The sequence below is a fragment of the Myodes glareolus genome, chromosome 7 (assembly GCF_982192425.1).
Source record: "Myodes glareolus chromosome 7, mMyoGla1.1, whole genome shotgun sequence".
Taxonomy (NCBI): Eukaryota; Metazoa; Chordata; class Mammalia; order Rodentia; family Cricetidae; genus Myodes; species Myodes glareolus.
This window is the reverse complement of record NC_142032.1, coordinates 39,289,220-39,315,749: the sequence shown is the minus strand read 5'-3', so window position 1 is coordinate 39,315,749 and position 26,530 is coordinate 39,289,220. Positions and strand designations below refer to the sequence as shown.

Here is a 26,530-nt window from a genome sequence, read left to right as displayed (position 1 = left end):
CTGACGAATGCTTTTCAGAGCTGTGAGCGAACCCTGATCTTCATGCATGGTCTGCAAGTACGTACCTCTGAGCTACATCCCAGTCCTCAGATATTAAGAATTTCAAGACAAAAACTCAAGAAACCAAGCTTTAAGCACTGCCCTTCTGGGCACTGTTTTGTACATACTGTGATGCTGACCCTGAGGTTAGAGTGGCCCTAGGTGGCCTAAGGGCAGTCTTCCTAAGGGCCACCGTTTCTTTCTCTCCAAGCCTAATTAGCCTAATGAAGACCAGTTTTTCTTTTCATTACTGCTGGGTATTTAGCGAGTGGAAATCCCCAGCATTCATTCAGACACAAATGAGCATCTTGTGTACTTTGAAAGCGCGCCCCAGTCATTCTGCTGCTCCTATCTAAACAAAGAAGTGGTGCTGTCAGGCCTTCTTTTCCGAGGTAGGGGAATGGATGCCTGCCAACCCGAGCCTCTCTTGCTTCCCAACCTCTCGAGCAAAACAGCAGGCAGTTTGGACAGACAGACCTGGCACCCACTTCCTGTGAAAGAGGCCAGTCTTCATGAGAACACTGTAGGGTTAATTATTCTCCAGAACTGAAGTTGGGCAAGCCAATAAACTTAATGTGTCTATGGGCCATCGTTTCTGAAAGGAGTCCTTGAAGCAATTTTTTAGCAAAGTCATCAAAACACTTCAGGGGCAAGAACGACTTTTATTTTTTGTGTTTTTGGTTTTTTTTTAAATTAAGGTAAGATATAACATTAACTTTTTCCTTCAAGGTAGCCCAGGATACAGCTCTAGCACTGCCCACATGCCAGGGTGGACTGCACACAGTGAGGCAGGCGGCAGGAGGACCAGACTCATTACTAAGATGCCTCCCGTTACTTGAAAGCTGAAGCTTGGTGTCTGTCCTACCACACGTGTAGGACAGCAGGGTACCACAGACCCTTAAGCATCAAAGGCACTTGAAGGTCACAATCGGTAGTTCTTGACTTGGCACCAAATAACAAGGAAGGACATCACAAATGGCAATATCTAAGATTGACATCTGGCTCGTTCATTAGCTTTGATGAGAACATGGGCATCCAAAGATCTTTGGGTATATACAAAGCAGTTATTCCAGCCTTGGAAAAATTAATCTCCTTCCCTTCTACCTACATTGTAGGTAAGATAATCGAAGCCAGCCAAAAGTAAGTTCTTTTACCAGAGAAGGTTCTTGAACCCAACTTCCTAATGACCCCCTTTCCCTTCTCTTTCTTCTTTGTCACGTGTACCCAGGACAGATGACAGCCACTGTTTTAGCTGAAGTTGTTTGGAGACGATTGAAAGGAAACTAATTACTATTGTGCCTCTACCTTTTTCATAGGGGTTCTTAGAATTTTTTTGTAGCAGAATTTTTAAAACACTAGTATTTAATGAGGTTAATTAAACTTGAAAGCCTTGAGAAGAAGGGAAGTCTTTGTAAAATTACATCTTAGATCATCAGAATCATTGGCCAAGTTCTTTCAAGTGCTTGGCGGTGTTGAGAACGTGGTGTCCAAGCTTAGCCGGCCCCAGGAAAATCCACGCTTTGCAGAGAGAAACGATGACGTGGGAAGTAGCCAATCCAAGCTGATAGTGAGGGAAGGAACTTGGCTTCCTGCCCATTCCCAAGATGCATCCTACCAGACGACAAGCTCTAAACCATCCTGAGTCTCTAAGGACCAGATCGCTCATAGGGACGTCTAATAACTGACATACCACCTTAGAGCCACAATAAGATAACCCTGTCAGCAGACACAGTGAGGTTTCTTGGAGACATGTCTATTGAGGGCTCCGACAGGATTTACAAAACGAGCAGACTAGAGACTCACTTGTTTACAGATCATCCCTTCTAATTAACACAGAGCTGGCTTGTGGGCCAGGTAAGGCTAAACCTAATTAAGGGCATGCAGTTAAACCTCTCAAGCCAGCCACATAATTCTCTTCTGGCTCTCCTCTGCTATTTACCCTGCCTATTAGATCATGCGGAGCCCCTTAGTACAGTTTTCATATAATTTAGAAAATTATGCCTAGCCCTTGTTTTCACACTGAAAGCTCTAACTATTGAGGCTGCAGAGGCAAAAGCCTTGCTCTCTGAGCTCTGGGGTGAGGGGACCACATAGTAACAAAGTTGTCCCTGTTAACATAGCTCTGTAACCATGTACTCTTAGAGAGTTTTATAGATTGAATTTGAGGTTTACCAACTGTCTCTCTTTGCATTCTGCAGATTTAGTCTGGGAACCCTTGACTAACACATGTTGCATAGGAAATGGTTAAATGGTTCTTTTTCACACACATGAACAACTAATCACAGCCCTATGGCTAACACGAGCTTCCTATGGCCTGAGGGGGCTGTGGAGAAACCTTGTGATTGCTTCACTGATTTCCAGTTTGCAGCTTGTGGTTGAAGGTTGCAAAGCTAGCAACAGGATCAGATGCCCTGTCTGAAATTAAAAATTAAGGTAGAAGCAGGGCCCAAATTAATCCTAGCACTAAGAAGGAAGAGGCAGGAGGATATTTGTTAGTGAGAGGCCAGCCTGGTCTACATAGCAAGTTCCAGGACAGCCAGGACTGTTACACAGAGAAACCCTTGTCTTAAAGAACAAAAACAAAAAGCAAAAAAGGTAGAATATATGGTTGATATTTCTCATCCTAATTATAGATATGTAAAATAGGGGAAGCTGAATCTGCTCAGGAAATCGTCCACTTCCTTGCTTCTAGAAAATACTATACTAAATATTTCTGATAGAAACCCCATAGACTAGCCCCCTGTATGTATTTCGTGGCATTTTATTTTATTTCTTACTCCTGACCTTCCCATTATCAATATTAATCCTATAAATACCTGATATCTAACATTGGGAAACTGTAAAAATAATGACACTTTCACTTCCAAAGTATTGAGCATCATCAAACTGGAAATTTAAATGCATTGAATGCAATTCCAAATATTTTCTTTCTGGTGAGATTCTTCTGTCTACTGAACCACCATAACCACTAAACTGGATGCAAAGTCTCCATGGACTTGGGAAGCTGCTATCAGCAGATTTCTCTCTGGTGTGACATATTGCGTTTGGCTGCAGCTTTAATTACAAGTACCCCCTTTATGTGTGGTACAAAAATTGAGAAATGAAATGATGCTTGTCACATTTCTCAGCAGAGAGAATGGGTCCCATTTCCCACTATGAGCTTGAAAGAAAGGCATTGTGGAGACCGTTAGAACAGATTTCACAATGGTAGGTCCATTAATCAGAACAAACACTGCTTAAGAAGTACCAAGTGGTTCTTTATAAAAATTAATGATGGCTTTGCAGTGAAGGGAGAGGATTTGTCATTGAACATTTCCAAGAGCCTATCCAGATTTATTGTACTGCGGCCCATTTTCATTTTCATTAAAACAACTGGGCAATGTTACATGGATAAAAATCTAGGACTAAAGAGGCAACTGATGAATTAGCACAACCGAATTCTCTATGAAGCTCAAGTTGAGACTGCTGATAGAAGTTCATGGAGTTTTGTCTTTGCTTTGATTTTTTGGTTGATTGGTTGGTTGAAGGAAACAGCTTCCATCTCTCCATCTGCTCTAAAAAGAAATGACTGCATCCTCACTCCATCCAGCCTTTGTCCCTGTAGATATGATTGAACGATAAGAACACTGCCTCGTGACTCCCCGTGAGTCCCATTGCATCAATAAGTGAGCAGAAGCATTTGGATTGATGACGTCGTAATAGCCATTTCAGTAGGAAAATCACCTGCTCAGTACAGGAACCCCGAGATCAGGCATAGCTGACCCTCTGCAGAGGTCATTAACAAAGAAAAGCTTTCATTGCCTATAGAGTCTCATAAAAGGTAATTTCTAGTTTGTTGTCTGGAAATTAAAGTATATATTCATGTGAAAATAGTGCTGAATTCATTGACCTCCACAGAACTTAGGAACATAAAACTATACAACTTCAACAAAATCTAGCTTCGGTCTTACACAGAACATTCCAAAAGTCATCCATCTACTTGGTGTGCACAGGCCTCCCTATGTCAGATGGGAGACCTAACAGCAGGAAGAGAAAATGACAGGTCGATACATAGATGCACACCTCACTTGATCTCAGCTTCCCTTTGGATAAACTGGAGACCTCAAGGTCTGTTGTAACGGGAGGCCTAGGCCTCCTCCTACCCCCACAACACTAGAGTGGAAAATCAAAACTATTTTGAAAAGCATGTGACTTGAATCAGTTAAATGCAGGCACACTATGTCTATATTGAATGTAAGGAATCTTTACCCGCTTTGGACTTACTGGAGCTTCTTGGCCATTACATCATCTACCGTTTAACCCTGTGCAGTGGTCAGGGTTGGTCTCCTTTAGCAGGTCAGATACTCACATTGTCCAAAAGACCAATACTGGTCGCATCTGATAATGGAGTGAGTCAGAAGTTGCTAAACAGCACCAAGCCAGAGGAATGCCTAGGTGACCACATTTGAAACGCATGCTAGGGAGATGTGTGGTCATTTGCATTCTGACCCCTTAACAATTAATAACTCATGATGGGAAAGCAGTTCATCATAGGCTGGTGAAATGGCTCAGTGAGTAAAAGGCACTTGCAGCCAAGGCTGATAACCTGAGTTCAATCCCTGGGACATACACGGTGAACGGAGAGCACTGACTCTCCCAGGCTGCCCTCTCACCTCCACACATATGCCATCCCCATCCCAAAATCAAAAAAAAGAATTGCTTCTCACGATGACCCAAATAGCTCCTAATTTCAAATCACATTAACAATTTAATAGGAATTGTTCAATTTCTCTGGACACAATTAGTGTGAAGCTGCTGAGTGAGCAAGTGAGGCCATTGTTCTATACAACTAAGAGGTATGGCAGGGGGATCTGGGCTCCACATTCATAGGAATAGCATCTTAATAGTTTCTATTTAATTGAAATTTCTAGGTAACCTTAAAATGATGCTTAACCCGATGTTAATAAGAACTTTATCTCCCAAACCATTTATTCTATTTTCTAAACAAAATTATTTTTATACGAAATTTGTTTTTATTTTATACCAAAATTATGTTTTGTAAAGTAGCATACTGATTTACTTAAATATTTGCCTTCTGTTTTCCAGGAGAGGAGCAGAATAAGTCATAGACTATGGGCAATAGTTAAAAGTCAAGGAAGTGGATGCTTGTGGGCTTTACCAGGTTCTGGATAGGTAGCTGTGATCTGTGCAGAATCTCAACTTTCTCTGCCAGTCCTAGCCAAGATGGGTACTGTTAGTGGACATGCCTTGAGTCGCTTGCCAATTCTTGCACCTTCTCACTTACTGTATCCAGTTTCTTCCCCATTATCTCTTTGTTTTCCACAGAAAATTTAAGTGTATTTTACTTTTCACTGGCTCCAAACCAGACATGTTGCCTTAGTCCTTCCTTATGCTGCTGTCGAAGAATATCTGAGAATGAGAAGCCTATAAAGAATAGACTCTTATTTTTCACACTTCATGTTAGGGACTTGTTGCCAGTGTGGCCCATCTTTCAGTGTCGCCTTCCTGCACTCGATGCCAAGGCAAGAACTCATGTCTGTGTGCACACATGACCATCACCAGCAGGAATGAGAGGAAGCTCATCCTTTTCTCTGGACCTCATTCCTGCCATAAGAGCTGTAATCTATTCAGGAAGACAGTGTCCTCGTGACCTAACTATCTCTTAAAGACCTTATCTCTCTAAATGGCTACACTGAAGATAACATTTTCAACACAAAAATTTAAGAACACACTCAAACCATATACATACTATTTAGGTCTTATTTATCTGGGCAGGAGTTGCACACATGCAGACCCCAGGGAACTGTTAGATATGAAGATAGCCAGGATCGATCCTAGACCTATTAAATCAGAACCTCCATTTTTGACTAGCTTACCTATCCTGTGATTTTTAGGTTTTAAAGGATTTTTACATGTAAAGGCCAAGCCCATCTACAGCCATCAGGGTTCATTGTAACTTTAACAATATGGCTATAATAATGGAGTAAATGTCCATTGGATAGCTAGATATGTTATCCCTGTGAGACAGTTCTTGTACCTCCTCTCTGGGGCTATAAACAAAATAGTTGGAGGAGATGATCTCCAGATCCCCATGATTATATAGTCATCTCTCATAATCCTGTGCTTACTTCACAGCAATATTGACAAAGCTTACCAAAAACCATGGGCAGCCAAAGGCAGCCTGTAGCACAGGTATAAAATGGCACATAAAAGAAACATCTAGAAAGAACTATCACACTGGGCTTAAGCAAGAATCACATTGTGTCCGCATGGGCTTGCAGTCTCAGGCAGTCACTGGGACTGAAGCGAACTTTTGAAAAATGAGTATAGTTTCTGTGAGTAACAGGACAGAGTGCATTACCTTATAACTTGAGGATTAGTATTAGTCAAATGCACAGAATACTGGGAAAAGCTGCCAGTAGTGAGTGTAAGGCCAAAATAAGGGAAACCTTACTTGCTTGAATAGAGAATTTGAAAAAGATGCAATGATTTAAAATAAATAGCATGATGTGAGAAGAGAGCCCCTTGTTTTGTCCTGGCCGCCCGGCTAGCTTACACCCGAAATAACCACACAGAAACTGTACTAATTAAAACACTGCTTGGCCATTAGCTCTAACTTCTTATTGACTAACTCTTACATATTAGTTTAACCCATCTCCTTTAATCTATGTATTGCCACGTGGCAATGGCTTACTGCAGATTCTAACTGGTGTCCATCTCAGGCAGAGGATCCATGGCTTCTTCTCACCCTCCTTCCTCCCAGCATTCAGTTCTGTTTTCTCCGCCTACCTAAGTTCCACCCTATTAACTAGGCCAAGGTGGTTTCTTTATTTCTTAACCAATGAAAGCAACACGTAAACAGAAGGAACTCCTACACCAGAATGATCAAAGGAAGAAGTCAGCCTATTGACTGGCTGGTATCTCATAGTAATCTGAGGTACAGAAAAGCCACAAGGAGGCTGTACCAGAACCCAAACTGACATTCTTTAAGGAAATAGATTGCTAACACAACTGTGGACAGAGTCAAGACCAGGCCTGGGTGAAAGGAGTATTTTGAAAAATGCCTCCTTAGGACTTGGAGACTAGTTGGTTTATGTAAAGAAAAAGGAGTAAGAGGCCATTATATCTTTAAGGGCAAGAGAAGGCTGTCGATTCAAAGCGAGGTTACAGAACCTCTTGTGACCCATTAGAAGGGTGTGCTTGGAAACACTATGGATTCTTTCTATCTCATTGGAAATGGTAAAGGAGACTATGAGATGGAACTTAGAAAACATGTACCTAGAATGCAGGATTCAGGCCCCACAGAGTGACCTTCAGCTAACAGTGGACCATATGTAGAATGCTGAGCTCTGAGCTCATGTATGTACAATGGAGCTCAAAAATGACCACCACAAAGTGGTGTAAGGGAAGCATAAAAAGCAGCACATTTTGTTCATGTGTTCGGTGATGTTACACTGCCAAGCCTATTTTTTGAAAGGTGAAGAATACACAGTTATATGTCACAGACAATCCTTGACTAGAGGCTACTTTGATGGTTTATGTATTTTCTGTGCTGTGCTTTCATCACCGTTTTGGAGCACTATTTAAGAAGTGACTGTAAAATAGTATGGGAGTCAATTGATATACATGTGAGCCTTGGTACTAACCTCAAAAAAAAAATGAATTTTAGGGCTTGGAAAGTTGTCTCAATTGGTAAGGTTCTTACCACACAAATTTGAAAACCCAAGTTCAAATACCAGCACCCACACGGCAAGCCCAGAATAGCATACACCAGTAATCCCAGCGCTGTGAAGGTAGAGACAATAGGATATCTAGGGCCACACTGGCCAAGCAAACCAGTGAGTTTCATGTTGAGAGAGATCGTGTTTCAAAATTTCAGGTGGACATAAGGACTGGCAAATGATTTGCGTTTGCCGGCAAGACTGATGACATGAATTGAATTCTTGGAATTCACATGATGGGAGGAGAGAACCTACTCCCTAAGCTGTCCTCTGATTTCCACACCTCTAGTGTAACACATGTGCATGCACACACACACACGCACGCACGCATACACACATGCACGCATGCACACATACATGCATGTGCACACAAAATAATTTAATAAATAAATAAAATAAATAAAAAAGGCAGTGGTTGAGGAAGACACTCAAAATTAACTCATGGTCCACACTTGTATGCAATTGTGCATCCACAAATGAATATGTGCACACATGCACTACACACATGAGTAAAGAATGTAATTGACCCAAAGGCAGTGAATAATTTGGAGTTTTTTGAGATAGGATTTCATAAAGTCCAGGCTAGCCTCAAATTCACTATGTATCCAAGGCTAGCCTTTGAACCTCTGAAAATTCTGCCTCCACCTTACAAGTGCTGATTACAGCAACGTGCCACAAATCTAGTTAATCAATTATTTTCTCTCCTGTACAAGACTTTCAAAATTCTCAAACATTCTAATTAATTTTCTGTGTGTATATATTGTTGGAGCCACAGCGAGTGCACAGAAGTCAGAAAAACTTTGGTGGGGTTGGTACTCTCCTCCTACCATGTGGTCCCGGGGATTGAACTCAGGTCCTCAGGCTTGGTATCAAGAAAGTGCCTTTGCTCACTGAACCATCTCAAGGGCCCCGAATATACTTTTGTTCTTCTTATTTTTGTTTTTGAGACAGCACCTCATGTAGTTCAGGATGGCCCCAAACTTCTGATCCTCCTCCCTCCACCCCTCAAATCTTAGGATTACAGACATGCACTATCACATCCTGTTTATGTGTGGTTAGGTATCAAAACAAGAGTTTACAAAGGCATGCTTCTACAACTGAGATATATCCCCCATGTATTATGCACATAAGAATGCTATAATTTTGAAATATTACTAATTTATTGCCTAATGCTTTTTCTCTCTCCCTTTACACTATGAATTGGGCATGATTATTGTTTTATATTTGTGCAATCAACAAGACTTTGTGTTTACCATGTATGAGTTAACTAGTTACGTCCCACCTCGTGTTTGAGATCATCATTCCGGATCAAATAAACTTCCATTTTATGTCAGTGAAAACTGTCAGAGGGAAACTCCCTTTTTTCCTGAGCTCTAGACCGACTGGCCATTTCTCTTGGCTTTAGTTTCCATTGCTGAAACTGAGGAGTGGGGTTCCTTCCAGTCTAGAGCCTTCACAGGTGGCCCTTTCTCCCAACTGTTTTTGAGGGGTGCTCTCTGTGACATATCATGACTGAAGTTTCCTGTTATTTATCCTGCCTAGGATCCACTGAGCTCCAGGATCTGAGAGTTGGTATTCTTCAATATTTCTGAGACATATTCCGCCAATGCCTCCTCAAGCGGTGCCTCTTTCGAGGTTGTCTAGAATTTCTAACTCACTCTTGCGAGATCTTCAGTTGTTTTAGTTTTTCTGTGTCTTTTTCCAGCCTTCATCTTTCCAGGCTGTCCATGGCTGATTTTTTTAGGAACCATTGTCAATATGTTCCTTTTCCATGCTAATTTTCACCTACAGTAGTCACTTTAATTTCCGCACGTTGTTCTAGGTTTTCAGATGGCCATGGTCATTACAACTTCTTCTTCCTTGTTTTAATATCCATATATAAGATGCTGAATGTGTCTGTCCTGTATTCTATGACCATCTCACTGTCTTGGGGGGTCTAGATCAGCTATCTGTTGGTATGCTCTTACTTCCAATCTGGATGTATTACAGATTCCTTCACAGAGGGTCTATGTTTATTTCTGCCGCTTACCTGGAGCCATTACTCCACCAAAACAATTGGAATTAATATGCCACTTTTTACATCTCAAACCACACTAAGTACTGATGGAAAACCTGTGTAGGGACCTACTTGTGTTTAGAAATAATAGAATGGAAATTCTTTTGTCTGTTCACCCAGAGCCTACCTCGGTATGCCATGCTTGAGGCAAGCAAGTGAACCTACAGCTTTCTTTTATATAGTTCCTTAAGTTTTCCTCCTAACGTTTCAGGGTTGCGGACTTTGATGTGTACCATCCTTCTGTGGGGCTCCCCCAAAACTCCCTCAGACTTAAGAAAGTCATAAGGACAGATGCTGAAGGGGTGCAGATTTTGTTAGAGCCTCTCACATCTAGCCTGGCTTCGTGCATCCAAACAAACTTCCCTTAGGAATTGAGTGTCTCTGTATTTCATGCCATGTCAATAGTACATGTCACAAGATTTTCTATAATTGCCTAGTATGTCAACTATGCAGTTCAACTAAAACCTGTGCATCCCTGTATATAATCCTATATATTATAATTGTACTTATAGCATTTGTTATATATACTTATAATTTCCTGTTGTGTCCAGTAAAATCCTGATTTCTAGTAAACCCTTGGTTTCTGTTATATATCTCATTTTCAAATATATTTCAGAAATAGCTGGCATGTCTTCTGTCACTGATCTTTCAGAATTAAAACATTTGAACTGCGTGTGGTGCCCCATATCTCTTGTTTCAGCACTTCGAAGGCAGAACCAGGAGGATCACCGGGAGTTTGAAGTCAGCCTGATTTTAATAGCATGTTCCAGACCAGTCACAGCTACCTAGTGTCTCATAAAAATTAAGGAAGTACAAATGGTTGGTTGATTGGTTGACTGATGATAGATAGATACACAGATAAATGATAGATAAGAGAAAGATATATAGATTTTTACATAGGTAGGTAGACAATAGACAGGCTATCTGAGATGCATTTATAGCTAAATATAACCTGCTATAGCCTCATTTTAAAATTTTCATTGTATTCTTCAGAACTTTTGGGTCTTCTGGAACCTCAAAATGACAACAAGATCATAAAAGCACAAAGTCACAGCTGTATCTACATATAGTTTCTTTAAAGGGATTGATCTTGTTGAAAATATTAGGGGTGTTTGAAGGATGCAAATATGAACAATGGTTAAAAAAAACCAACATGATTTGTTTTAGACAAAAAGCTTACCAAGAAAATTGTGTTTAAACTGTATTTTATAAAAATTAGGTAATTTTTTAGTTGGCAATAACTCAATTTCAACAAAACCTTTAAAACTAGGGAGCCCTCTGTATCCTGACGCCTCCTTTGGTAAAGGAAATGATCCCTTCTCTTTAAAATATCTAATTTCACAAAAAACCATTTTATTCAAGTACAGCACATATGACTATCAAAAAGTCCAACAGCCCCAGGCAGCCCTACCCATCTTCCTAATTGTCCATATTTATTCTAGTATGTTCGAGTATCTTTTGATACGAAACCTGATCTCTTGCTACACCTGATGACCAAGGAATGGCAACTGGAGCTTCCCAAACTTCTCATCTCTGTACATGGAGGGCTGCAGAACTTTGAGCTCCAACCCAAACTCAAGCAAGTCTTCGGGAAAGGGCTCATCAAAGCGGCCATGACAACCGGAGCATGGATCTTCACGGGAGGGGTCAACACAGGTAATCAGAGTGGGATGAAGAAAGGCAGCTGTGATAATACTGTGTCTAGAACAATTTCACCTCGTTGAAAATGTCCCCATTTCTCTACATCATCTCTACCAGACATGTCCACCCTCCTGCGCATCCCTCTACTTTCCCTTCTTCCTTTGCCTAAGTCATCGCCATAGAGATGATTTTCAGCTAAGAAGAACTGCATATGAGAAATGGCTTTACTCTTTAATGACTTAAAGGATTTGAATACACGACTAATGGAAAGTTGCAGGATGTTTTCAGTGGGTCAAATTATCATGGGTATCCGCTAGCGATTTAAAAAATAACTTTTTGTTTTAAATTGGAATGTCTTCCTTCATAATTTATGTTAATTTTCAGCTTGGTACCAAATAACTTTTCTTAAGTGTGTGTGTGTGTGTGTGTGTGGAGAGAGAGAGAGAGAGAGAGAGAGAGAGAGAGAGAGAGAGATCGACATGTGTCTGTCAGTCCTTGCCTTTCCCCTTGTTGAGGCAGGGTTTCTTTGTTGTTCACTGCTGGATACTCCAGACTGGTTGTCCAGTGAGCCTCGCCCGATTCTCCATTTTCTGTCATTCATCTCTCTGTGGGCATGCTACAGATGCTCAGAATACTACTGCATCTGTCTTTTACATGGGTTCTGATGGTTCGAACTCAGGTCCTTACACTTGTATGACAGTTGCTTTATCTACTGGGCATCTTCCTAGCCCTACTTTTAAAATGCCATTTCTATCTGGAACATGAATTATAAGGGTAAGTCTAGGTTACTGCATGCTTATTTAAGATATTTTACTTTTATTTATATGTCTGTGTGCTTGTCTGAGTGGGTTTGTGTGCATTAGTGTAGTGCCCTCAGAAGCCAGAAGCATTGGATCCTTCTTGAATCGGGAGTTACAGGCAGTTGCTAACTGCCCAACATGGGTACCAGAAACCAAACTCGGATCCTCTGCAAAAGCAGTACATGCTGAACATCTCTCCAGACCCATGTGTGTTTATAATGTTAAATGTTTCTTAAAATATTCTACATTAACAGATAATTAATTCAAAACATCCTTGGATTCCAAATATCTTTTCCTGTCTGCCACACAAATTTCTATATTATGATACAGGCATGTAATTAAATCAATTCTAATAACCACGTAAAGTTAGGTTCTTGTCTGCAGAACATGATTAGTATGTAACAGATAATGGAGGAAATTTTGTTGCCAGAGACCCTGAGTCAGAAATTCCTATTAAAAGCATACCAGTGCCAAGTGTGGGGGTGCATGCCCTTAACGCCAAAACTCAGCAGTAACAGGCAGGTGGATCTCTGTGAGTTTGAGGCCAGCCTTGTCTATAACAATGAGTTCCAGGATAGCTAGGGTTTGAGAGGGGGTTAAGGAAAGACCCCCAAAAGAATAGCAAAAGTATCCTAGTAACTTTGTAATAAGCAAATACAAATGTGTCATAAGAATCAAATTCTGTTCCACGTGGGCACATTTGAAGTTAGTGGGACATCCAGAGTATATAACTCTAGACCAACTAATGTGCTCTTATTTAAACAATAATTGAGTTTTAGCTTGGATGATGCCTGAGTGATACCAAAACTGAAATCTCCTACACAGCTAGAATTTGTGAGCGGTCAGCACACAGCTAAACAGGCGTGTTTGGGCAGTCAACTGTACAGATGGTCCTCACCCAGTGATGTGTTATAAAGCCCAGCCCGAACCACCACCTGGAAGCATCTTTGGCTGACCTGCTCAGTCAGCTCTTACTGTTGATCCTGTAAAGAAAAACTGAAGTGACTATTCAGATATTAGCCCCCCACATTTTTGATTCACTAAGTAAAAAGTGCTTACTTGTAATTATTTTGTCTTTTGTTTTCCTGGTATAGAGAGACCTGCCCAATGAAAGACTCAAAAGGCTCGGCAAAAAATTTCAACCAATTTTCTATATTTAGAAGGTTGGATTGCTAGTTGGGTTTCTTCTTGTATGAAATGTATTCAAAAGCAGAGGTGGGGGATTACATCCTAAATACTAGAAACCAAACAACTAATCTCTGGTCCAGAGTACGGGACTTTAATGATAGCTGTTAAATGTGTGGCAGGAAGAGAAAACCAAAGCAGACCAAGAGGCATGCTGTAAAGTTAGATTTCTTGTCCAACCCAGCCCTGATGTTGTTTTGCATATTATATTAATACTTATGTATTTACTCTTTTTTGTCCGAAAGTTGTGTTCAGAAATATTTTTACTTAGATGATACATTGGCAAGCTAACAGGTGAGAAGGGTTTCTTCCCAGGCTCGCAGTACAGCGCACTGTGGAGCAGTGTTCAAGGTTTAGTTGATTCCTAAAAAGAAACTCTTTTTGTCTGATCTCGCGTCTGCTTCACAACTGAGCTATTGAAACACGTATGATGTCTCCACAGTAACACTGCTGGGCGTGTTCTGCCTGGTCAGTGCATGGTTTCCGAGCCCTTATTTGGAGTCAGATAGTCCCTCAAGGCCCCCAAGTTGACGTCAGAGATCACAGCTCCCATGCTCCTATGCATCACTAGAGGATGCAGCCATGCAATCTGGAGCTGTTGTGGACTCACAAGCTGCTTTATGCGCAAGAAATCATATTCGACATAATATTCATAGAAGGGATGGCACTGAGGATAAATGTTTCTTGGGGAATGGGGAGAATGTTGATGAGGGAAAATTCTTAGAAAATGTATCTTACAAGTCATATATAGAAACAATTGCTAAGGGAACTAAAGGATTAGAAACTGTCTGTCCTTTAAATGCTTTCTTAAAGTAAGATCAGGTTCCATACTGCTGCAATCTGAATTTCCTTGCTTTTAACCGTGAGGCAATCATTAACAGAAGGAGGAAACAAGGAGAATGGTGAATATTAAAGGTGTGCTCATACGTTTTAGCATAAATTTGCCATTGAGTAAGACAGCATTATTACTAGGCTTTCCACATTATGTGATATAAATAGAAAGAGGAAATTGAAGTTAATAAAATCTTAGGTAAATAACTACAGAAATGACCCTAATTCTTTCACGGACTGTGGAATACATTAACTTTTGTGCTTTTTTTATTCCAAGGATGCAAGGATACTAATAAATCACTATGCTTGCAAGGAAAGGGTCCTCTAATTATATTATAATTGTATTTATTCTTTGTTGACATTAGATATTCTCTTTTTCCATGTGAGTTAAAGAAATGCATTGTTTGAATTTTTATTAAATCTGATAAATATATTTGCATTATAGCCACTCTGTTTCTTCTAAATGTATTTTTTATAGAAATGTGTCAAAATTGTATATCCAACACTCTCCCCCAAGTTACAGGCACTCATTAATTTCCTGCAGAATGGTAGAAAGGTCACTGCCCTTAAAAGACAAGGTTAATCCCTCTCTCTCTCTGCTCCTAGGAGTCATTCGTCATGTTGGAGATGCCTTGAAGGACCATGCCTCTAAGTCTCGAGGGAAGATATGTACCATAGGAATCGCCCCCTGGGGAATTGTGGAAAACCAGGAGGACCTGATTGGAAGAGATGTAAGTCCTGAGGAGTGTTTTATTATTTGACTTCTCCTAGCAGCTGTAATACATCAGGATGATACTTTTGAGTCCAACTCTCAAAGTCAAACTCATGTTATAAAAGGTTTACTAAATGATTTCTTGGTTTCCAAAACTCTATGTAGACAAGTTCCCTGTCAATTATACCAACCAAGAAAAGTCAAATATAAGATAGACCAACTGCTCTGCCTCTGCTCAAACAACATATTCTTGGCATGACAACACCAACCTGCATTTATCCCATGTAACATCGGGCAACATGAACTGGTTGGTTCATCAGAGCAGTAGTGCTTCAAAGATGAAGTCATCTGAACTGTGCACCATCAGAATGGTAGTCCTCTAAGATGTGCTCTATCAGAGATGTGCTCCATCAGAGTGGTAGTCCCTCAGAGAAGTCGTCCTCCATATGAGCTGTGCTCCAACAGAGTGGTATTCCATCCATGCACAGTCAGCTGAACTGTGCTCCATCAGAACTGTGCTCCATCAGAGTGGTAGTCCCTCAGAGCAGTAGTCCTCTAAGCTGTGCTCCATCAGAGTAGGGCTCTCCCACTGCAAGGCTCTGGCTTTTGTAACATTAGCATGCTCCTTGCCCAATTGAGGAAAGCCAAAGAGAGTGCCTTCCATTCAACATCATGACTTCCCTTGTTGGCCCCTCCTTTGGTAAGTACTTGGCTATGATGTATTTCAATCTAGCTTTAAAAAGCCCTGGCCAAAATATAAAAGAGTGCCAGTCTATGTTTCTTTTTGTTATGTCCAGGACTACACACTAACCAACAGTAGAAGTCTAGGACATTTTTGCCCATTTTTTTCCAGGTTATGATTTTATTTCTGTTCTTTTTTTTCTGGGGATTCCACTTGCAAAATATAAACAGTATTACCACCTTCCCAGGGATATTGCTCTCTATACAACTTCTCAAAAGTCCATTAACCAGAATTGATAAACTAGTGAGCTATAGTTTATCAATAATAAACTATATTAATAGTTTAATATAACTATAATAAATATATAAATATAACAATAATAAGCTATAATAAATTATAGTTTATTCCTCCAATAACTCTATAAAATTTTTATCATTATTCAGTACATTAAAGCAATTCACTCTTCTTTAATTAAAGACCCACAGAGAGTAAAACATTTATGCTAAATAATTTTCTATCAAGAGATCTGTTGGAGCCAAAATAAGATACTAAATCCTGGAGACCAACTGGTTCAAAACTGATTCTTTTATTCTGAGACTGCAGCCCAGTCTTGTCATTCTCACATCATACAGACATTTTTTTATGCAACCCAAGAGAGAATGCCATGAAACAAGTGCAGATTCTAGAGGTGATACCCAATGTGCATGCATGGCCAACACTACTAAATAACAAACGTAAATGCAAAGTTAGCAGGAAGACATGGGATGGAGGAGAGAGAAAGCAAGATAGGAAAGGGGTTTCTTAACTGAAGTTTCCTGGATGCTTCATCCAGCTGGTAATCCCCAAACCGTGAGGCAGGCAGGTCTGACTGGGAAAGAGACTTTCTATCATTTCAGAGTATCTGGGACTACTTTTCCCAGAATAAACTAGGCTCAAACTCCAAGCTGGATTTTAAGTAAATGCTGATTTTCTTTAATTAGACCAAATATGAAGGTATAAATTAATTATTTCAAATGTTAAGATGACGCAGAAGTCATTTTGGAAGGTTCATGACTTAAATATTTCTATCATAAGCATTATTATTTAACTGGGGTTGCATTTCTAGAATTTTCTCATCCATATAAACTATGAATAAGTTAAGGCATTTTTTAAAGACACAGTAACAAAATAACAACTTCATTGGCCTAGCACAGGCAGAGAATGCTGGCTTATCCTATTCCATATTTGTTGACCTTGTGACTGCCATAGGATGACGGAAAGAAAGTGATTTCTGCCTTTTGAGTTGGAAAACTCAGTCCCAATTTATTTTCCTCTTCTTATCACATCTCCATCATATGCAAATAAGAATATACGCATGCTAGTAGAACCAAGAGATGTTTTATGGTGTCCCAATTAAAATGGTCTTGGTGTTAGCCCAGAGGATACGGAAAGGTGCCTTCATCCTTCACACTCCCAGAGAGCTAACAAAAACAAACCACACCTCACAGAGAACTAGAAGAACTGGAAGAAAGGTAAAATAAAAAGTAATGTGAGATCCAAGACATGTGATTAGAAGTTCACAGCACTTCCCCCTTTCTTAATGAACAACCAGGTCTTCTCCCTGCAAATACCAAATGTGCTAAGCTCCACTTTGAGTCAGAACTGATTTTAGGGTTATAAAGTCCATGCTGGGGTCTGCAGCATCCCAGACTGTGACCTAAATGCACTAGATGTCCTTTAAAGGATTAGCATTGCAGCCCAGAAAGAACCCGATCTGCACTTACTGCCTGGATTCTGGACAGTGCAAGGAATACTGAAGAATAAACACTCAAGGGAGTGAAAAGACTCAATAATAATTATAAGACACTGATGAAATATATTTAAAAAGACATTAAAAATGTAAAAGCTTCTCATGTTTGTGGATTGGAAGAATTAATATTCTTTAAATATACCGTCCACTCAATGGAGGCCCTAATAAAATGTCAATGACATTCTTCACAGAACAAGAAATAATGACCTTAAAGGTCTATATGGGGGCTGGAGAGATGGCTCAGTGGTTACAAGCATTGCCTGCTCTTCCAAAGGTCCTGAGTTCAATTCCCGGCAACCACATGGTGGCTCACAACCATCTGTAATGAGGTCTGGTGCCCTCTTCTGGCCTGCAGACATACACACAGACAGAATATTGTATACATAATAAATAAATAAATATAAAAAAAGAAAAAAAAAGGTCTATATGGAACCACAGTGCCCCAGATAGCCAAAAGACTCCTGAGGGGATAAAAGCTGGCAGCATCACAAAATCTGAAATCAAGATCTGCTGTGGAGCAGCAGTGTCCTAGACAGCAGGGCACTGGCAAAAGAAACAAGTGGCACAATGAAACTGAGCAGAGATGCCATGCATGCACATGTGCCCGATGCTTAGCAGAGCCCCGAAAGAGCTCACTGTGGAAGTGGTGCTGAGAAGGGTGCAGATCCCCAAAGGATTCATATTGGATCCTTATCTCTCACTCTCTACTAGAACCAGATTGGGGGTGGGGGAAGAAGCTGGGAGTTTTACAGGGAGGGGAAGCCATAATCAGAACATATTATGTAAGAAAATCTGGTTTCAATAAAAGAAAAAAAATATTGAAATGAGAGGTGGGGATCAAAGGCTTAATGAGGTCTGAAGCCACCAGAATCTGAAAAAGAAGGAGGCTTTTAATGCCCCATAAGGAAACTAAAGCAAAACTTGACTAGTTAGGATGAAATCAAACTCCAAACATCTCCATAGTATGAGAAGCAACAGGATAAATAAGCAGCCTACAGAATAAGCAGAAATAATTACCATTACTTCTCTGACAAAGGGGTCTAGACTACTTAGAAATTAAAAATGATGTAAGCAAATCATCTAACCTTAAAATGGGAAAATAATCAAGTTACTTAATATATTGAAACACTGACTAGCATTAGCTATCAGGGACATGTAAATCCTAACTACAATAAAAACGTGTATTATAAAATAAATAAAAAATTCTGGCAAAGATATGTAAAAATGAAGCTCATATACTGGTGATGGTAATATATATTATCCCAATTATTATTCAGAACAGTACAGAGGTTCCTCAAAAACTAAAAATAGCTATACCAAAGGATACAGCTATCCCACTTCTAGGCATATATCCAAAGGAAGGGAAGTCGGAACACCAAAGCCTACAGTATAGTTCACAACAGATACAGATAAGGAATTAGTCTGACTGCCCAGGAGCAAATGATTGAACATATATACATACATATACACTATATGTATGTTATCAGATATACTATCATATATACTATTTCCTATAGCTGATTATATATACTGTATATGTCATATATCGTACGTATGATTAAATATTACCTGACCATAAAGAAGAATGAGAGCCTCATTTGCAGTAAAATGGAACTGGTGGCATCAGGTAAAATAAGCTAGACACAGGAAAACAAGGACACCATGATCTCTCTTATATGTAGAAGCTTTAAAAATGTTGATATCAGAATAATCACTAGAGACTAGGAAGAATATGTGCTATGTGCACATAGAGAAATTCATGCCAATCCCACTAGTATGCATAATCAGCTCACATGATTCAACTGCATTTTTAAAAGCTTTTTTTTTCTCCCAACACTGATGATCTTGAAGATACATAGAATTTGTTAGGCTCTTTTGTGATAAAAGGTTTTTTTTAAGTTTCATATTAGAATAAAAGTACTATTCTTATGAAAAACAAGGCCAGACATAGCGACCCAGGACTGTACACACCAGCCAAGAGGCTGGGCCGGGAGCATCTCCAATTTGAGAATAGTCTGAGCAATATATATCAGGGACAGGATCATCAGAACTCAATTTAGAGCCTCAATTTTAATAAATATTCTATAATTAAGGTAAATTAGGCATGATGGAATCTAGTCTTTATTAGAAAATAAATAAAGTGTAATGATGTATCTTTCTCCCTTCTTTCCTTTATTACAATTTCATCTCTCCAGGATCCCTCTTTATCAGGATCTTAATCCAATCCAAGTGGTCTCCAAATTTGGGGATTCGACTCTCATGACATAACTGCCTCCTAGAGATCTCACTTCCTAACACCATCATCTTGTGCATTAGGATTTCAGTTTAGAATTGGGTTTGGAGGGGACATAAACTTTTAGTTTGCTTCACCAGTGTTAGAGTGCCTGAAATATTAAACATTAGCATAATACTTTTCATGAGAATGTAAGTCATTGTAGGACATTCAAACACTTAATGTCTTCATTCCTAAATTACTTGTAAAAATGGTTTTTCTGTTGCTATATAGTATTATCATGATCATATCTAGAGTAGTTAATTATAATTTACTGAATATACCCTGTAATAGAACAGCATTTCAGGGGTTAAGTAAATGAACCGTGAACTAGAACCCAAAATTCAACACTTTCCTGAGACAAGTCTTATAATATTTATCACATCAAGAGATCTGAAAAAAAATCTTGGCTTAGACAGTTAACTTATGAAAGTACCTCCAGTGTGAAGTCAGGAAACAATTTCTAGCAAATTCTAAATCTCAGTTAACACATTTTAAATTTATATTCCTTTAGAAAACAGCTTAACAAGAATTATAGGAGGCAACTAAAATTTTTTTGAAATCTTTATCTCTAACCAACAAAATCTATAATTAGAAGCAAAGCTATGTTTTTGTTTTAACTTAAGGATGAACATTATGCCTGGCAGATTTTCTGACATATCAAATTATTAAACTATCTATTCAGATTGTACTTCAATAAATTACAAGTTTATCTCCTTGAGTTTTTATAGCCTTTGAGAATTGTTGTGAAAGGGGTCCTTTTAATGCTATCTTTGCATTTTAAGCCAAGAACGACCAAGGTTTGTAACACAACTGATTGCTGAATTGGATGTGGTTATCAACTAAGTACACTTGTCAGTTATTCTGGGGACAAGCCAAGTGTGACTTTACACCATAAATTGAAAAGGCATCCCAACAGTGGTCCCAGCATGAGATTTTTTGGACTTCTATGACTGGGTTAGACAGGATGTACCCAGAGGATGTGCAAGGCAAGAGTCAGAGGCAAGGAAACCCAATGACATCTGTTAGTGATACAGGGCAGAGTCAGAGATTGCTCAGCATGGACCACACAGATTCTGGGCAAACTGCCAAGGCAACAGTTAGGATCACTTGTGTCAGAAGCGAAGTTTTGGTGAAGGTAATGATGAATTTGGATTTGAGCATGTTCACTTTGAGGTTTCTTTGAGACATTTCCAGGAGGATTTCTGGCAAGCTTCTCAGTGTGTGAGGTTTGCAAAAGCAGAAAGATTTGTCTACTGGCTTGGATTTGGAAGTCATCTCAAATAGGGAGCAATCAGGGCATCCCACTGTTGGCATCACCATGGAAGGGTGGACAGGGAGGGAAAGAAAGCCTGGATTCTGGTGATCTCTGCAATTTAGTGGCCAAACAGAGGGAAAAGAGTCAACAAAAGGAATGTATGAGAGGCTGAGATGTAGGAACTGAACCGTAAGTTATGATGACAAGGGGAAGGCAGTGCTTCAGAAAGGCAGAGCAAAGGGAGCCAAGTGCTAATGACAGACTGAGGAAGGTGGGGAATTGGAACTGTTGTTTAGACATCACTGGCACATTGATCCAAACTGCTTTAGTGGTGTGACAAAAAGGCAAGAACAGGCACAAGAAGAAAGGCAGCGTCAGCATCAAAGGCACTGAGGAGAGATGGGTCATCTACAGGAGCCCCAGTGTGAGGGATTAAAGCAGCAAACATGGTGCTGATATTCCAGGGAACAGGAGAGAGGTGGCATTGTCTATGCAGTTCGAATGTAAGGGATTAAAAACAACATGTGCCTTTGGTGCTTGGGGGATAAGGAAATAGATGGGGTAGCCCATGAGAGTCACACTGTGAGGGACTCCTCCTTGAGACAAGATGGATTTGAGTTTCATCACATAATGGTCATAGAAAAAGATTTATGGAAAGACAGGTGATAATTCTGCAAAAATTTTCCTAGAAGGGTCATGAGGTGGTAAAAAGCCCAGAGCTTAGGAGGAAGAAAAAAAGAAACCATCTGTACTCATGTAACTGAAGAAGAGGGAAGAAGTTACGCTTGAAAGAATGTATCAAGATATTAAAAGGGCTTTAGAATGGAAGTTTATTGTTATCAGTTATTATACTAACAGTTTTATACTACTTACTAAGAATCACCAGATACCTAGCTACTTGCATAAAAAACTCATTTAGTTCTCCACAGGGTGCTCAGAAATAATTATCATTCATTATGTTCATTTTGTTGGTGGCAAACCTAAATCAATTGGGGCTCCAAAGATGGTTCGGTGGTTAAGAGCACTGGCTGCTCTTTCAGAGAACTGGGGTTTGAATCCCAGTATCCACATGGCAGCTCACAGCCGTCTAGAACTCTAGACTCAGGGGATTTGTTACCCTTGTCGAGCCTCCAAGGCACTGCATACATGGTACACAGGCATCTGTGCAGGCAAAAAACCATACACATAAAATAAGAACAAATAAAATCTCAAAAATTTTTTCAAAAAGAGATATTGAGTCAACTTCAGGTGTCCCATGACCAGTGAAGGAAGCAGCTTGGATTTTAGCCAATGCTACCATACTGTACCCTTACCCGCTAAGCAATATTGTTTCGATTCTAAGAGCTATAATTGATTTGAGTGCATCATTCTTTAAGGTTTGCTTCTCAGTTACTCTTTAGGGTATATTGTGGTGGGGTAATGTGCCATAATCCCACTGTGAGCCATGAATAGCATAAATTGAAATCCATTTAGTATGCCTAACCTAATGAGGATCATAGTTGAGGTCAGTCAGCCTTGAACTGCTCAGGATACTTATATCGACCTACGGTTGAGTCTGTTTTGAAGTGAAGTGTTGAATAGTTCATATGGTTTAGTGGCCACAAGACACTGTAGAGTACCAAATCAATCCTTTACCTTTCTAACCATATGCAAAGCTGGATGCTATGGTTTGCTGCCACTACAAAACATTATGACAGAAGGTCACTAACTCAGAAAAACTTGGTAGTTTCTACTGAATGTGTATTACTTTTTGTATCTTCATAAAGTTGAAAAATCATAAGTTGAACTATTGCATATTGGGGGGGGGGATATCTCAATAAGGTGATTGTAATACTAGCCTCAATTTATATACAGAGACACAGAAAACATACAATTTGTAGAGTTACCCTAATCAACTAGCAAGAACAGAAGTCAGACCATCTGCCTAATATAAAGGGGAGGAATTTGTTCAGCAGTATGAAGAGACTGGAGGATGCTGGTCACCAACAAAAAAGCACACATCAAAGCTGACCAAAAACACAGGGCAGGAATTCCAGGCAACACTGAGGACTCATGCCTAGAGGCAGAGGGTAACAGCAGTCATGAAATTATTTACACCAACTAGTCCAAAGAAGAAGAAGACATATTTTGAAGCCTTAAAGAAAGACAATAGTAGTACAGGATAGTTTTATCTGTGGAAGCATAAAAGCAACCTTCAAACTTAATGGCTCAAGTAACAAAGCAGTGGTTTCTCAGTTAGTGGGGAAGGAATTTGCGAACAGCTTCCTGTAAAGCTCTGGATGCAGGCCTCTAGAGGCAATGATCACATGGCAACTGCGCAGCACTGGAATCTGAGACTCTCTGCACAGCTCACTCACTAGGCTGTTGCTGTATGTTGTTCCTGGTCACATGTATCTCTTCAAAGAGCTACAAAACCATTATCTTCTCAACATGACACCAACTTTCTCCAGAGTACGTGATCTGACAAAAGGCAAGCTAAGGGGAAGCCTTTTCTGGTTACACACTATCAGTTTTCACTTTATCCCTTTAGTCGTGAGTCGTTGCATCCGACACAGACTGAGAGAAGAGTTCCAAGGACTTTCTGAATACTCTTTAAATCGCCCCCATTAAGGCCATGGTGACTGCTGGAGAAAGGAATCCCTCCTCAGGGCCTTTTCTTACCGCCAGTAGTGAGTGGCACATGGCTCCCCTCAGGATGGGCCAAAGGGAGGTGAGTCCATCAGAGCATACCGCATGGAATGAGTGCCACAGAACTCTGTGTGGCACACACTGGGGGACGCATTTTCAAAGGGTTGCAGAAAGATGGCATCAATGCACCTGTAGCGTTTAGTGGGACTCCCACCGCTCAGAGATCTGGACACTCTTTGAAAATGGGTCCTTGGGTTGACTGACGCCTCGTGTGGACTGCTGAGCCAATAGGCAGCCGCTGAGCTTCGGGTCGCCTGCTTTATGCCTACCCTTAGCAGCTGCACTGACTGAACATGAAATGCGCAGCCAGGGCCCAGCTGGCTGACGCCTTTCCGAGGGTGACGGTGTAGGAAGCCTTTCCTTTTCTCATTTCATTCCCTCTGTCCCCATGCTTCTTTATCTCTGACACAAAGGTTGCTTCCCGCTTCTCAGCAGTACCCCTTTTCCCCAGCAGTCACAGGGATGCCAGAATCCTTAGAGCATCTCACCTTTCATTTCTCTCTCACCAAAGTACAATCCCATGTGGCTCCCTGCTGGTCCCTTCCCTGACCTCCTAAATAACTGTTCTAGATGGCTCTACAGGAAACAGTGTGCCCAGCTGTCTGAAGGATTCCAAACCCAGTTAAGCCAGTAACCAAAATGCCCAGCAGCAAAGCCAACCAGAGCATCCTCCACAAATTTAAAATGAGACAGTCCTGTGTTTTCCTTCCTAATGCGTGCTGGCTTAAAAACGAACTTCAGATCTAGGCATGAGTGAGTGGTGGGACACATTTGGCCAAGACACCTCGCATCTCAGAGCCTCACAGAGCCCTGGATAAAAGAAAGATGAAGCATTACTCCATGGGATCTTGTCCTCAGTGCACGGCATGCTAGACGTGGTCAATGAATGCTTATTTTCTTCTGGCCTAAATTAAAACCGTGTTGCTATTAGGAGAAGATGACTCTTTGGGCCGTTTGTCCCCAACTCTGCTGTTTGTTTGGGTCATGTTGATACACAAGTCACTACGAAATGGACTTGGAACTGCTGAGGGCCTCTGATTGATGAGAGAAAAAAACTAATTTATCCCAACTCAATTCTGTTAGGAAAAGGCATCTCTGGTAGCCAAACTGCCATTGCACTGAACAGAGTACCAGAAGAGAGACGAGGTTGCGATGCATGAGAGAGGATGCGACTTTACTTTTGTAGCCAGCACTCATTTTAGGCCATTGTTTGCCACTGCCTTGAATCAGGAAGCATGTTTTCTTGCAAAGTGTATACAGCCTCGAGTGTTAGAGGAAGGAAGCTTCCAGAAGTTATGAGTCCTGTCGTTGATAGATAAGAAAACTTAGCATATCTTGAACATTTATTAGGAGATATTATCTTGACATATGACCATGTATGTCCTCAGGTCAGCATAGTACCATCACAGGCTGCATGTCCTCAAGAAATTTATGAAGTAATGAGCCGTGAATTCAGATATCTGCCCAAGGTGACAAGGTAGTAGCTATAGAAGCTAACTATAGTCTCTCTATGTTGGTTTTCCGTAACTCTTCTTACATGAAACCATGACATGCCTGAACATACTTAGAAAAGCTCCTGCAGTTATCTGCAAATGACTGATTTAAGCCTAGGTTCAGAATACAAATGGAACAGTCTATGACCAACACATAAAGGACACGTCCTGTTAACGCCTTGCATAACCTCTTACAAGATCTCACTCCTCAAAGGCGTTCTCTTTCGGAACTAAGGCGTACATAGAGGCATGAGGCAGAATTCTATCAAGTGCCCAGTGCAGTCCTAAATGATAAACAATGGGTGAACAAGTAAAGATATGTTCACTTACTCTTGAGGGACGAGAAAAAAATTATTACTTATGCAACTGTGACTAGTGATGGCCAGAGAGTAGGAAGTGTCTAGAGTCCTCTTCTAAGTAGACTTACTTGCCAATCATGAAGACTGATTAAAAAGTCTTTCTAACACTACTCAACATTCCTCAGTGTTAGGTATGATCTCAAGAAGGAAATGCAGAAAGCTATTTGGGTGCCTGCCTTCTCAATTCTTCCAAGGAGGAGTACATAGCTTCAGCTCTCCTAACTTCTTAGGAGCGAAAGTGAACATCTTACCCCATGGAGCCTATGGATCTTTATGATTTAACCTCTCACAAAGTCCCCACTGAGAAGCATCCACAGTCATCCAGTATATGATGAAAACATCACAATCATAGCAACACACACTTCCAAAGACAGCCATCTTCTCTGTATGAGTTCTTGGTGATGAAATTGACTGTGCTGCCTCTAAAACCTGGAAGAAGGAGAAGTACACTTGTATTCCTACGATGAAAAAAGCAATATTTGTTCTATTTGGAAAACACTCAAGAATGATCAGGAAATATTTGTATATATGCAGACTGTAACTCTAATAGGAAGAGACTGCAGACATGTTTGTAATGAAGAATATTAAATGGATTTTGTAGGCAAGTTAAACCAAAATACATGTCTCTAAAGTACTTGGAAATTATTTCAAAACTTTCAGCTAATCAACAAATGGTTGCACACCATCACTTTCTTAGATGCCTTGAGGGATGTGAAAATTAAAACATATTTTGCATATTTTGCCAACAGATGGCTGATTTTCTTCCTCTCCTTGCACTGATCTAAATAAAAAGTGAGTGATTTATCCAATATTATGTTTTGATCACTGGTTTACAACTAGAAGCATATAGTTGGTAAGAGGGAACTTATAAGGAGAGCTAAGAGAGCAAAACAAAAAGTCAATACTTCTAGAAAGCCCGGTAGGAGCTGGGCAGTGAGCCTGGTACTTCACACGTGTAATCTAAAGCAGTCCCGCTGAGGTCGGCAGTGTTATTATTTCCTCTT

At 40.3% G+C, this 26,530-nt stretch overlaps 1 protein-coding gene across 27 annotated transcripts in view; it reads left to right on the top strand.

The window, feature by feature from the left end:
• Positions 1-26,530, top strand: part of Trpm3 (transient receptor potential cation channel subfamily M member 3) — a 522,878-nt gene that overhangs the window by 249,499 nt on the left and 246,849 nt on the right. For all 27 annotated transcript variants that reach the window (XM_085693719.2, XM_085693715.2, XM_085693717.2 and 24 more), the window contains exons 4-5: positions 11,259-11,472; positions 14,880-15,004. In XM_085693719.2, coding sequence (XP_085549845.2) covers positions 11,259-11,472; positions 14,880-15,004 — 339 coding nt within the window. The remainder of the gene's footprint in view (positions 1-11,258; positions 11,473-14,879; positions 15,005-26,530) is intronic.